Genomic DNA, 12,129 nt, shown 5'->3' on the forward strand with positions numbered 1-12,129 from the left:
CAATATTTAAAAAGGGCTTCAGGGGCGATCCGGGAAACTACAGACCGGTTAGCCTGACTTCAGTGCCAGGAAAAATAGTGGAAAGTGTTCTAAACATCAAAATCACAGAACATATAGAAAGACATGGTTTAATGGAACAAAGTCAGCTTGGCTTTACCCACGGCAAGTCTTGCCTCACAAATCTGCTTCACTTTTTTGAAGGCGTTAATAAACATGTGGATAAGGGTGAACCGGTAGATGTAGTGTATTTGGATTTTCAGAAGGCGTTTAGAGTTCCTCATGAGAGGCTTCTAGGAAAAGTAAAAAGTCATGGCGATGTCCTTTCATGGATTACAAACTGGCTAAAAGACAGGAAACAGAGAGTAGGATTAAATGGACAATTTTCTCAGTGGAAGGGAGTGGGCAGTGGAGTGCCTCAAGGATCTGTATTGGGACCCTTACTTTTCAATATATTTATAAATGATCTGGAAAGAAATACGACGAGTGAGGTAATCAAATTTGCAGATGACACAAAATTGTTCAGAGTAGTTAAATCACAAGCAGATTGTGATAAATTGCAGGAAGTCCTTGTGAGACTGGAAAATTGGGCATCGAAATGGCAGATGAAATTTAATGTGGATAAGTGCAAGGTGATGCACATAGGGAAAATAACCCATGCTATAGTTTCACAATGTTAGGTTCCATATTAGGTGCTACCACCCAAGAAAAAGATCTAGGCATCATAGTGGATAACACATTGAAAGCATCGGTTCAGTGTGCTGTGGCAGTCAAAAAAGCAAACAGAATGCTGGGAATTATTAGGAAGAGAATGGTGAATAAAATGGAAAATGTCATAATGCCTCTGTATCGCTCCATGGTGAGACCCCACATGGAATACTGTGTACAATTCTGGCCTCCGCATCTCAAAAAAGTTATAATTGCGATGGAGAAGGTACAGAGAAGGGCGACAAATGATAAGGGGAATGGAACAGCTCCCCTATGAGGAAAGACTAAAGAGGTTAGAACTTTTCAGCTTGGAGAAGAGATGGCTGAGGGGGGATATGACAGAGATGTTTAAAATCATGAGAGGTCTAGAATGGGTAGATGTGAATCGGTTATTTACTCTTTCGGATAGTAGAAAGTCTAGGGGGCACTCCCTGAAGTTAGCATGGGGCACATTTAAAACTAATCGGAGAAAGTTCTTTTTTATTCAACGCACAATTAAACTCTGGAATTTGTTGCCAGAGGATGTGGTTAGTGCAATTAGTATAGCTGTGTTTAAAAAAGGATTGGATAAGTTCTTGGAGGAGAAGTCCATTACCTCTATTAATTAAGTTGACTTAGAAAATAGCCACTGCTATTACTAGCAATGGTAACATGAAATAGACTTAGTTTTTGGGTACTTGCCAGGTTCTTATGGCCTGAATTGGCCACTGTTGGAAACAGGATGCTGGGCTTGATGGACCTTGGTCTGACCCAGTATGGCATGTTCTTATGAAAGGGACAACACTGTTCAATCACTGTAATGATCTTATCAAAATGAATTTCTCATGCTCCTATAATGTATTTATAAAATACTTCTTTGATACCACAAACTCTGTGATAATAATTTATAATAAAGAATTTTTGGGGGGTAGGTTGAAGATTTCATAGATTTACATAGTTGTCCCCACACCTCTCTTTGTGAGTGTAATCATTAACTTCCAACCACCTCCATTTTCATAGTTTTTTGCAAAATATTCAATTATGTGAAAGTCCTTACAACAAATTATCTGCTTCTAAAATCTTTAAATTTTAAATCTTGAATGATGAATGCCAACTTTGAAATTCAGTGGGAAACATGCGATTCAGACTGGCTAAAAAGCCTTATATAAATCACCATTGAACGTAGTAAAATTAGCTTATACTGTTAGCATCTCAAAACATAGTTATTACTTCCCTTCTGTTGAAGATAATTCATTCTGAATGTCCCGACATGTACATGTTTCAAACTGGTAGTCGTACTTCGGGGGGTGTTGTCATTATTCAACCAGCTCCAGAAGAATTTTTGAAGAGATTCCACTAGTTCAACTCTTAGTTGTGCCGGTATCCTGTCCCATGGTTGAAATGGCTAATTCAGCCCTGCTTGTTGACAGAGAAAGCAGGTTTGCTTACTGTAAATGAGGTTTTCCGTAGACAGTAGAATGAATTAGCCATACTCAATACCCACCCACTTCCCTGAAGAGTCAACTATCTAGCTAAAGCTAAACTTTATAAAAACAACTGAGGGGCTCATGAGGCAGTGTGCACTTGGGAAGCTTTCACGCATGCTCAGTAGAGCAAAAGCTGTGTTAGCTAGGAGAGAAGGGTCTGTTCACCGCAATCAGATGACATCATTCACGTATCATGACTAATTCATCCTGCTGTCTATGGAGAACTCGATTTATGATGAGCAACTTGCTTAGTGGCAGCCATGTTGCTGGTCTTTGTCTTTCTTGGTTGCATTGTTTGTCTTCTCTCTTCTGGACATCCTGCTTTTGCATTCTTTGTGCTTTTTAGTGGAATTGTAACCCTTTATACCTGAGTTTCCTTTCACTTTTTCTTTTTTTCCCCTCTTTAAAGGGCCAGTATCTTGCAGACCAAGCATGCCTCTTGTAAATTGCATGTAGGCATTCCGTGCTGTTTGGTCTGGTGGTGAAGCGATTCCCTGTATTGGAGAAGTACTTATATGTACTGCCTTTTTTCCTGCTTTACATTTGCTGCTTTCAGATTTCTCTGGGAGGCATCATAAGTGAGTATTATTTTATTCTTTCTTTTAGTCTTGTCCAGACATGCTCATGCTTTGCCTATGAGAGGAGGAGGAGGAGGACCTTCAACCCACCCAAACATTCCAAAATCTCACATTTTCTTCCCTGCCCATCTCTGGGAAAGCAGAAAAGCAATTTATTTTTGATAATAAATATATTTTTTTTGTTTGACATGGCATGTCTTGTATTTTTTCCTACACTTAGTGATGTGTTTGCCTGAATGATGAATCTGAGTGTAGGAGCATGAGTGAATGTATACTGGGTAGGTCTCAAGGGTATACTTGTGAGATTGATTGTGAGAAAGAGATTTGAATGGGGGGGGAGCAGGATAGAGGGTGAGCTGTATATAGTGTTGTGATACTTGTGCAGAAGGTGGAGTCTGCCAGTGCCATTTTTTAACCTTCAAAGTACCATCGTGTTACTATCTCTTTAAAAACAACAAGAAACTACTCCAAATGGGACTTTTTCCAATGGAATTGAATAAAGTAAAAGGAAATAATGTGATACAGGCCAGCTTCTATGATTTTCCATGGGAGGAAAAGAAAATTAAAAGATTGCCTCTTATAGGAAGTAATGACAGCTACATGAGCAAACTGGAGGCTGCCCAGACATATGTCTGCTGTAAACTAGAGTAAATGTATTCAGGGAGGGGTCCTTAGAAAGTGAATAAAATCTGTGTCTCTAGGTGAGTCACTCACAATTTGTGAGTGGCAGCAGTATCAAGGCATTAACTCTCCAAATACTTTTATTTGGCCCATTCAAAATTTCATTTTGAGAATTTGAAAATACATAAAATAATCAAATATATCCTTTTACTGCAGTATACATTTAGGACAAAACATTATTTGGCCACTATTTACCTCCTGGAAACTAGAACTACGGGGTGAATCTGCACCATAGTAAACTCAGTAAACCATTTCTGGTACAAATCCATCATTCATGTCTATACTATCAAATGGTACAAAATGGATCTTTGTATTATAAATGTCACCCTGTCAAACTGTAAGGAGGCATACTGACACTAGCAAAGCTAGCAGGAAACTTCTTGTTGGATTCTATGCTAAAGATATTTCTGAAATCCCAGCCATGACTATCTCTGTTGTTGCTCTCATACTGATACACAGGCACAAGAAATGTGATGGACTACTGTATCAAAGATGTGGAAAACTGAAATGTTTCAATATTCTTCTGATTTCTAATGCAGAAAGCACATTGTTCCCTCTTGGAAAAGTAACGTTAGGGCATTCAAGCTGGATACCCATTTACTTGCATGGAAAAAAAAAGATATGCAACCGATGTCTCAAATGATCTCATTGCCAAAGCGAAAGGACTTTACCTCATCCTCATTCCCCTTGACTTGTCTGCTGCTTTTGACACCGTTGACCACCATCTGCTCCTTGAAAACGTGTTCTCACTTGGGCTTTGAGACTCAGTTCTGTCTGGTTTTCATCTTACCTTTCCCAGTGCATCTTCTGATGGGTCTTTTTCCACTACTATCTCGTTATTGGTTGATGTGCCTTAGGGCTCAATCCTGGGCCCTCCTCTTCCTCTGCACTCTCTCCCATGGTAATCTTATCTCCTCCCATGGACCCAATACCATCTTTATGTGAATGGCTCCCAAAGCTACTTCTCTGTATCAGAACCCTCTCAACGAGCATAAATGCAAATTTCATCCTGCCTGTTTGATGCTAATGCTGGGATGTTCCACCATCGCCTGAAACTCAAGAAGGCCAAAATGGAGCTTCTTTCCCTCACCCTAGAATCTTCCTGCACTCCCCCCTTTTTCAATCACTGTAAAAAATAAATAAATAAATCACTTTCCTCACAGAACCCTTGTTCTCTTTAACTCCTTTCCTTCTCTACAACACTGCCAAGAGCTTTTCCAAACCCTGACCCTTCCTCTCTGAACATATTGCCAAAACCCTTATCCACTCTTAACACTTCCTACTTGGGCTCCTGCTTACCTGCTCCTCATAGATTTACTGCTGAATGATCTCTCTCCATTACAGTGTGTTCAAAATCCAGCAACATGTCTTGCCTATAGATCATACTATTTATTATTAGCATGCAACCCCTCTTTTCAAATTACTACACTGGCTTCCCATCCACTTTTGCATAAAATGTGAATTTGTTATGCTTTGCCTATAAGTGCGTTCACTCCACAGCTCCTCGTTACCTCTCTTCTCTTTTTTTCCCCTTACACACCTCTTCCTAAATTTCATTTGTCAGGAAAGTGCTCCTTTCTGTGTCCTTCTCCCCATCACTAAATCTGTGTCATGCTTTCCACTTTGCTGTACCAAATGTCAGGCCAAATTAAAATCCAGCTTGGAAAATCATCTCTTCAATGCCACTTTTACTACTTCCTACTCATGCAAACGATTTATAAATCTGGGCTTGAAAATGCATTTCATAAATTATTCAGAAAGTACTGGGGTTGGCATTCTCTGCCTATTTATACTAACTAAGAAGAGGTAGATCAGCAAGAACATGCAAAACCCAAGCTTTCCTTTAAATGCTTATGGGTCCCAGCATCATATCTGATCCTCAGGTAATCTTAATCCCTACCTATAACTTCATACTTTATTCTAGTTCTCAGTAATGCCTTTGCTGCCTAACTCAAAGCCTCTTATTTGTTGTTTGTTGTATGTTTTATCTGTTAGTCTTGACTAGCTTGGAGTGGAGGAGTTAGCTAATGGTTAGAACTGTGGGCTCAAAACCAGGGTTCAAATCCCACTGACACTTCTTGTGACCTTGGACAAGTCACTTCATCCTCCATTGCCTCAGATACAAATTTAGACTGTAAGCCCTCTAGGGATATGGAAATTACATACTGTATCTGAATGTAACTTGCTTTGCACTACTAATGAAAACGTGAGAGCTAAACAAAAAAAATAGAGTAGGGACTGTCCATTGTGTGTCTGCTTTCACGTGGTATGTATTATGCAAATGATTAATAATACTGTAAAAATAATGATGTATCGCTCCACTGATTCATTTTATACATGCAGGTGTTGTATGACATTTAAAAAAAAATTGCAAATCCAAAACATTTTCTTTTTTTTTTTTTTTTCCCCCTGCAGACACTGTGTTTGGAAATGGTAAAACTTCAGATTATCTGGTGCTGGGAAACATTGTTTACACTGTAAGTGTCTGCACAATATTTTCTTACTTTGACACCTTATTTCATATTATAAAGCAGCAGTTATGGTTGAAGTGAGAGAATTTGTTTGCTTTTGTTGTTTCAGAGGTTTCCTCATAGAGTTTGAAAGGCTTGCCTTTTTACTTTTCTCCATTGTTCCAAATTTGAATTGTGTTAAATGTATGCATGTATAATACAAAACAATCCCCCTTCCACTGCACCCAGTTTTGGTTTTTGCTTTACATCTAAACTTGCCTCTGCCTGCAATTACTGTAACAGCTACACAGCTGAGAACTGCCAGATTTATGATTTTTGGCCAGGACACACCTGACAGATGAGTCTCACGTGCATGACACACTGAACATGTGACCATCACGGGGCTAAATGTAAACATACACTCTGCATCCCCCTCGATCCCCAACAGTGGGTGCAGAACAGAACTAGGGCATTACCCATACAACTCACCGTACAGTAAAAGCAAAACAAACTCCCTTTACTACCAGGCACAATAGCCCTTCTTATGAAAAGACAGTAATTTACCGCTAATGCATGTCCTATTGAGAAAACACAACAAATAAGATTGATACAAATGCCTACATACTAGTAAAATACCTCACCTCGGTCACACACACAGAATTGACTTTCACCAAATACAAAAAGACCACAAATTATAAATATGGAGAAAGAAACTGGAAAGAAAAAACAAAAAAGCCACTCTGTATGCAGTGAAAACCAGGAGAAATGGAAAGAGAAATATAGCACCTAACTTACGGGATCATTTTTCAAATTGCGATGGGCTGTTATCATGTCGCCAGTGGGAAATTGAAATTACGGAAAGGGGGAGGAGTTTGGGTGGGGTTTAGGCAGGGTTAAGGAAAGTTAGGGGCTTTTATAGCACTGTGGGCGTTAATGTATCACACATTAGCACCGGAAATAGCTACAGCTATTTCATTGGCACTATGCGGGCGATAGTTTGCAACACAGCTACAACCGCTCAATGGGGGCGATACAGCCGCTTGCTCACAATCATCCCCCACCCTTTTTTTTTTCCACGGGCAGTCATTATAGCAAAAGGATAAATTCTCCAGATAGTTACAGTTTGAGTGTGTATTATGGAACACACTCAAACAGTAAGAACCCTATCTATGAAAAGGCAGCACTACAAATATTAAACCAGGCCCTTAACACTAATACACTTCCTATTAGGAAAGCATAATAAGCCAAGCTGCTATAGATCCCCACACAGAAATAATTGTAAAGCTATACTAATAAATGTTACAAAACAGCTGATGAACAGAATAACATCCAACAATTAAAAACTCATAAAAATGATTAACAATTGTCCAAATATCAATAAATTATTTCAAAACAGCAGACATATCACATAAAACCCAATAATTAAAATGGCAGTCAATCAAAAAAATAGTCACCTTTACTTACCCTCTCCAGCAGCTCTCCTACTCCTTTCCCTTGCAGGCCAAAAGCACTCACCAGAAGCAGCAGTGGCTGCTGAAGCTCTACCCTCATGGTCCTCTTCCTTAGGACCCACAACCAGTCATTCTCACACACACCCCAATTAGACCCACAACCAGTCTCTATCTTACACACACCAGTCACCTCACTGACCAATCTCTGTCTCTCTCTCACACACACACACACACACACACACACACACACACCCAGTACCTCTCTGACCAGTCTCTCTCTCTCTCACAGAAACAAATCACCTCCGACCATTGTCTTAATCACACAAATGTTCTCTCACTTATATACAACTCTCAATCACACACAAATGCTCTCGCTCCCATTCTACCACACATACAAGCTTTAACGTACCCAGGCACCCATTCTACCACACACACAAGATCTCACTTATGCAGCCAGGCACCCATTCTGCCACACACACAAGATCTCACTCATGCAGCCAGGCACCCATTTTCAGGCACAAGCACCTACACTGGCTCCCATTCTCACATGCATGCACCAGTCGTAACCGCCAAACCTCTTCCTTCACCAGGGGGGTGGGCTCCAGTTCCACCACGGCTTTACTCTGGCAATCCTTTTTTGCCGCGACAGGGATGAGCTCCCATGGCGGCCTTGCTTCGGTGGGGTCGGGGTTTTTTGCCACCACGGAGATGAGCTCCTGTGACGACCTTGCTTTGGCAGGGTTGAGCTTCCTCTTCACTGCAGTGGGAATGAGCTCCCTTGGTGGCTTTTGGAGGGGTCTGGCTTCTTTACCACCACCACTGGCCTGGACAATGCCACTCCTCCCAGCCCCCCTATCCCACCAGCAAATCAAAGGCTTCTTCCCTTCTTCCTCCTCCCACTGGCAGGAAGAAGGGAGGAGACTTCCAATTGGCCCACAGGGGCAGAAAGAAGGGAGGAGGCTTCCCATTGGCTAGTGGGGGCAGGAAAAAGGGAGAAGGGAAGCACAACCAGGGCAGTGGCACACCGTGAGCCGCAACACATTAGTTGAGAATCACTGTAATAGAGCACTAAAGAATAAACATGCATTTTAGATTAAATGATTGACTAAATATGCCAAATACGTTTTCTACAGTCTCATGAAGAGGAATAGCAACAGAGTGATTCATAATACAAGAGTAAAGGCGTTACCTTCTTCCACCCATCACCAAAGTAAACTCTTCTTATTAGGAAAAGTAAACTAAAAAAAAGACTGAGAGTTTCCTCTAATAATTAAGTACTGCAGACATTTAGGAAATGCATTTAGATTGTTCCTCTTAGGTCAGCAGTGGTATTTAAAGTATCCTGTTACTAGTGTTCAACATACATATCTTTCCTGTTTTTACATTGGGATAGGTATCAGTTAACTACCAACAAATACTTCAACCTGCTTTGTATTGATTAGATTTACTTTTTCTTTTATAATATATAATACATGGGATATATATATAATACATGGGATCGCATATTTTACATAATATAGGGCTCTGTATACCATTTCAGGAGAAAACAATTTGATAATAAGTGATAGATCTGAAAGTTTATTTATTTATTTATTTATTTAAAAACTTTTATATACCGGTATTAGTGGGGGATATCATACCGTTTTACATTCGAACATTTAAGTTTGGAAAGTACATATTAACAGTAAGATGTTACATATTAGCAGTACATATTAACAGATACATATTAACATATTAACAGGGAGTTTAAAAGAACATTTTATTAAAATATAATCAATTGTGTTCTCTGAGGGGTGAGTATATGCCTAACCTAACCCCCAGCTTGATCTTTCAGGGCACACCCAACTCCTAAAACTGCTCCTTTGATAGGTTTATCAAGGAGCTTAATAAAAAAAAAATCAGCCTGCATTATCAACATGGTAGCCATCACAAATTATTGCAAAAAGACTATCAGTGTAGCAGTGCCTCCAACTCACAAGTTCACAAAAGAAATTGTTGAAATGGTTTCTTGTCCCTCTAAAAGATGCTTTCAGTTTTAATTATATGCAATTTTCTTTTTCTTTTCTTGGTCCGTCTGTGTTAAGGCCTGCTCCTTTCTCTGTTTCTGCTCAGTGTATCTTCAGTAGTCTTAGAACACTCTCCTTATCCTTGTTGTTTAGTTGGTAGAAATTAACATTCCATAAGGCAGGGATGACACAAAATGAAAAAATATGGATTGTGTATTGGTAGTCATATTTAAATTGGATCATCTAGATTCCTTTTTAAAATATTTTATATTAATACTATAAGAAGGCAAATAGCATATGTTGAACACATGCCAACAAATGGAAAGATGGTTGAATTTGCAAAAGATTGAAACTTGTGAGCATCAATACTATTGTCATATATTACTCTCCTTCTGTTCACCTCTCATAAGCATTTAGTTTCTGTATCCAGCTCATAACCACAAATGTTAAAACCAAGAAAGAGCAATTTTATACTTATGAGTAGTCAATGAATTGTACAATAGCAAGAGTTGATGGCTCACAGAGTTCAGTCTTATGCTATTTTAACCATGTAGCCACTTTTTACAGAAAAGTAGGTGGGGCTAAATTGTTGAGCCACTGCTATGTATACACCATCTAAAAGCATAGTTTTGAAGAGATTTATCCTCTATGTATAAGCTGAATTCTGACTTTTCCAATCTCTACATGAACTTATAACTCTTGATCATAAGAAACAAATTTGGTTTCACATTTAATTACTCACCTTTTCCAAATCTGAGGTCAAGGTAAATTACAATCAGGTACTGTAGTTATTTCCCTGCCCAAGAGAATTTACAATCTAGTTGTACTTTTTCTTAAGGACCTCCATGACTTCAAGAACTCTGTACCATGGTATTCTGGAAATTATTGAACATGAAGAGTTTATAAACAGTACTGACTCACCTATGACTTGGGGCAATTTTGCAAATTTTCATTTTTTGTCTGTGGGTATTAGTCTCTAGTCGTTTCCCCGCTTACCCTGACATGGCCTATTCAACAACCTCATTCACCCCCTTTTTTGCTATTATACACCAAATATTGGATGGAGGCGCCAAGGCATAAGTATCATTCTCCATTAATACTTGTAGCTGAGATCAGGAGGAGAGCTGTAGTTGCTTTGCCCACTCCCAATGCCAATACCCAGAGGTGAGCTCAGCATCTCAGTGACCAAATCACAGCAGTCTCCAAGGGTCCATACCACAGCCTTGGCAACCCAGGAAGATGTCTCCTCCCCTAATGTGCCTCCTCCAGTTTTCTTGTCAGCAGCATTCAAGCAGGAGTTGGACAGAAGAATCATTGAGACCATTTCTCAAACCCTCAATTGTTTCAATGTGTCAACATAAAGCATATTATCTTTGACTGTGGTGCTGATAGAACTGGTACTTGAAACTTTTTGTCAGGGCATTGAGAAGTTCAATGCTGACATCAAAGGTATAACATTGATTCAATTTTGATGCCATCTCTGCCTAGCCATAGCTGATCAGCTTCTGAGAGGGAAAATTCCAGCAACTTGATGCCCATTGGCCCCAAAACCACAACGGTCTTTAAGTGTACTCTTGAGGTTAAGACTATAGAGTGATTGTCATCTCAGACTTTTGAGACACTTCCTAGGATCTGCTATATCCTAGGATCTGCTATATGGATCTCCTGCGGTGAAAGCAAAGGGTCCCTCCCCCAGTTGAGAATTCCTGAGGTGATTTCCGATATCCCTCAGAGGTGTGCCTTGGTCAAGTAGCCGGTTCCCGGCGTGGACTTAGCCCCACAATGGCTGAAAGGCAGCAGATGCACAACTGAGCGCGGCAGTGAAAGTAAAGCCCTCTCCCCGCAGCTGGAGACCGTCCCGGCACTCGATTGGTAAGCGCTGAGACCAGGTATGCAGAAAACTTTAAATTCAGGTCTCCGGTTTCTGAGGCTCGGATTGCCGTACCGATTCAATTTCTTTTCCGTTGAGGTAAAAGGGAGCACCGATTGGGTTGAGCAGCCCTGGTTGGGCTAGGCCCCGATCCGGTGCAGGGGTCCATGTGGAGACCCTTGAGGACACCAGCGCCATCTTCCCTTCTCGACCGGTGGTACGTGCAGGTCAGGCCGGGCGGCCGATGCACCTAACTTGTGCACATCCAGTACAGCTGTGTGCACAGCGGCGCGCATAACAGCATGCACAGCTGAGCCACGTGCACAACTACACACACAGCCACGTTTACAATTACACGCGTGCATTGAAGCTAGAGGCAATGGCACCGGCACCCAAGAAGGTCAGAAGGTACTCTCTTTGCACAGCCTGCCACATAAGAGCCGTGCACCCTGAACTAGAGTCCTGCCTGTTCCAGCATTGTGAGGAAGCCCAGGGGGAACCAAAGCCTGGTCCCTCACTGTCCAGGGATGGGTCTGGAACTACTTCAGACGATAGTTCCCCAGATCTATGCATTTCTGAGATGTTTTCTCCACAAGAGGGCACCTCAGGAGCTCCTACGCCAACTCCCCCTGAATTAACATGGACCCAGGGACCTTCTCCTGGTTATAATTTTTCCAAGGGCTGCAAGCCTTCGTTCAGGCGCAATCAGCCCCGGCTGCACCCCGGGCTCAACCCCTGCCAGAAGCACAAGATCCTCCTGGCCCTTCTCGGATGCCTAAAGACATGCCTTGCCTAACCAAGAATTTCCATGACAGAGACCCAGATACCTCAGATGATGATGGCGACTCCCTGGAAGAAGGAGAAATTCTTCCAGGCCTGGAACCATATCGAACCATGCTTTGCTTCTTCCACAAGGATCAAT

The 12,129-nt window shown here is 41.0% G+C and overlaps 1 protein-coding gene across 4 annotated transcripts in view; it reads left to right on the forward strand.

Moving 5' to 3' along the window:
• The window catches only part of ATP8A1 (ATPase phospholipid transporting 8A1), a 559,403-nt gene that overhangs the window by 465,400 nt on the left and 81,874 nt on the right, over positions 1 to 12,129 (forward strand). For all 4 annotated transcript variants that reach the window (XM_029588616.1, XM_029588605.1, XM_029588632.1 and 1 more), the window contains one exon: positions 5,846 to 5,907. In XM_029588616.1, coding sequence (XP_029444476.1) covers positions 5,846 to 5,907 — 62 coding nt within the window. The remainder of the gene's footprint in view (positions 1 to 5,845; positions 5,908 to 12,129) is intronic.

Source organism: Rhinatrema bivittatum, chromosome 1 (assembly GCF_901001135.1).
Source record: "Rhinatrema bivittatum chromosome 1, aRhiBiv1.1, whole genome shotgun sequence".
NCBI classification, from domain to species: domain Eukaryota; kingdom Metazoa; phylum Chordata; class Amphibia; order Gymnophiona; family Rhinatrematidae; genus Rhinatrema; species Rhinatrema bivittatum.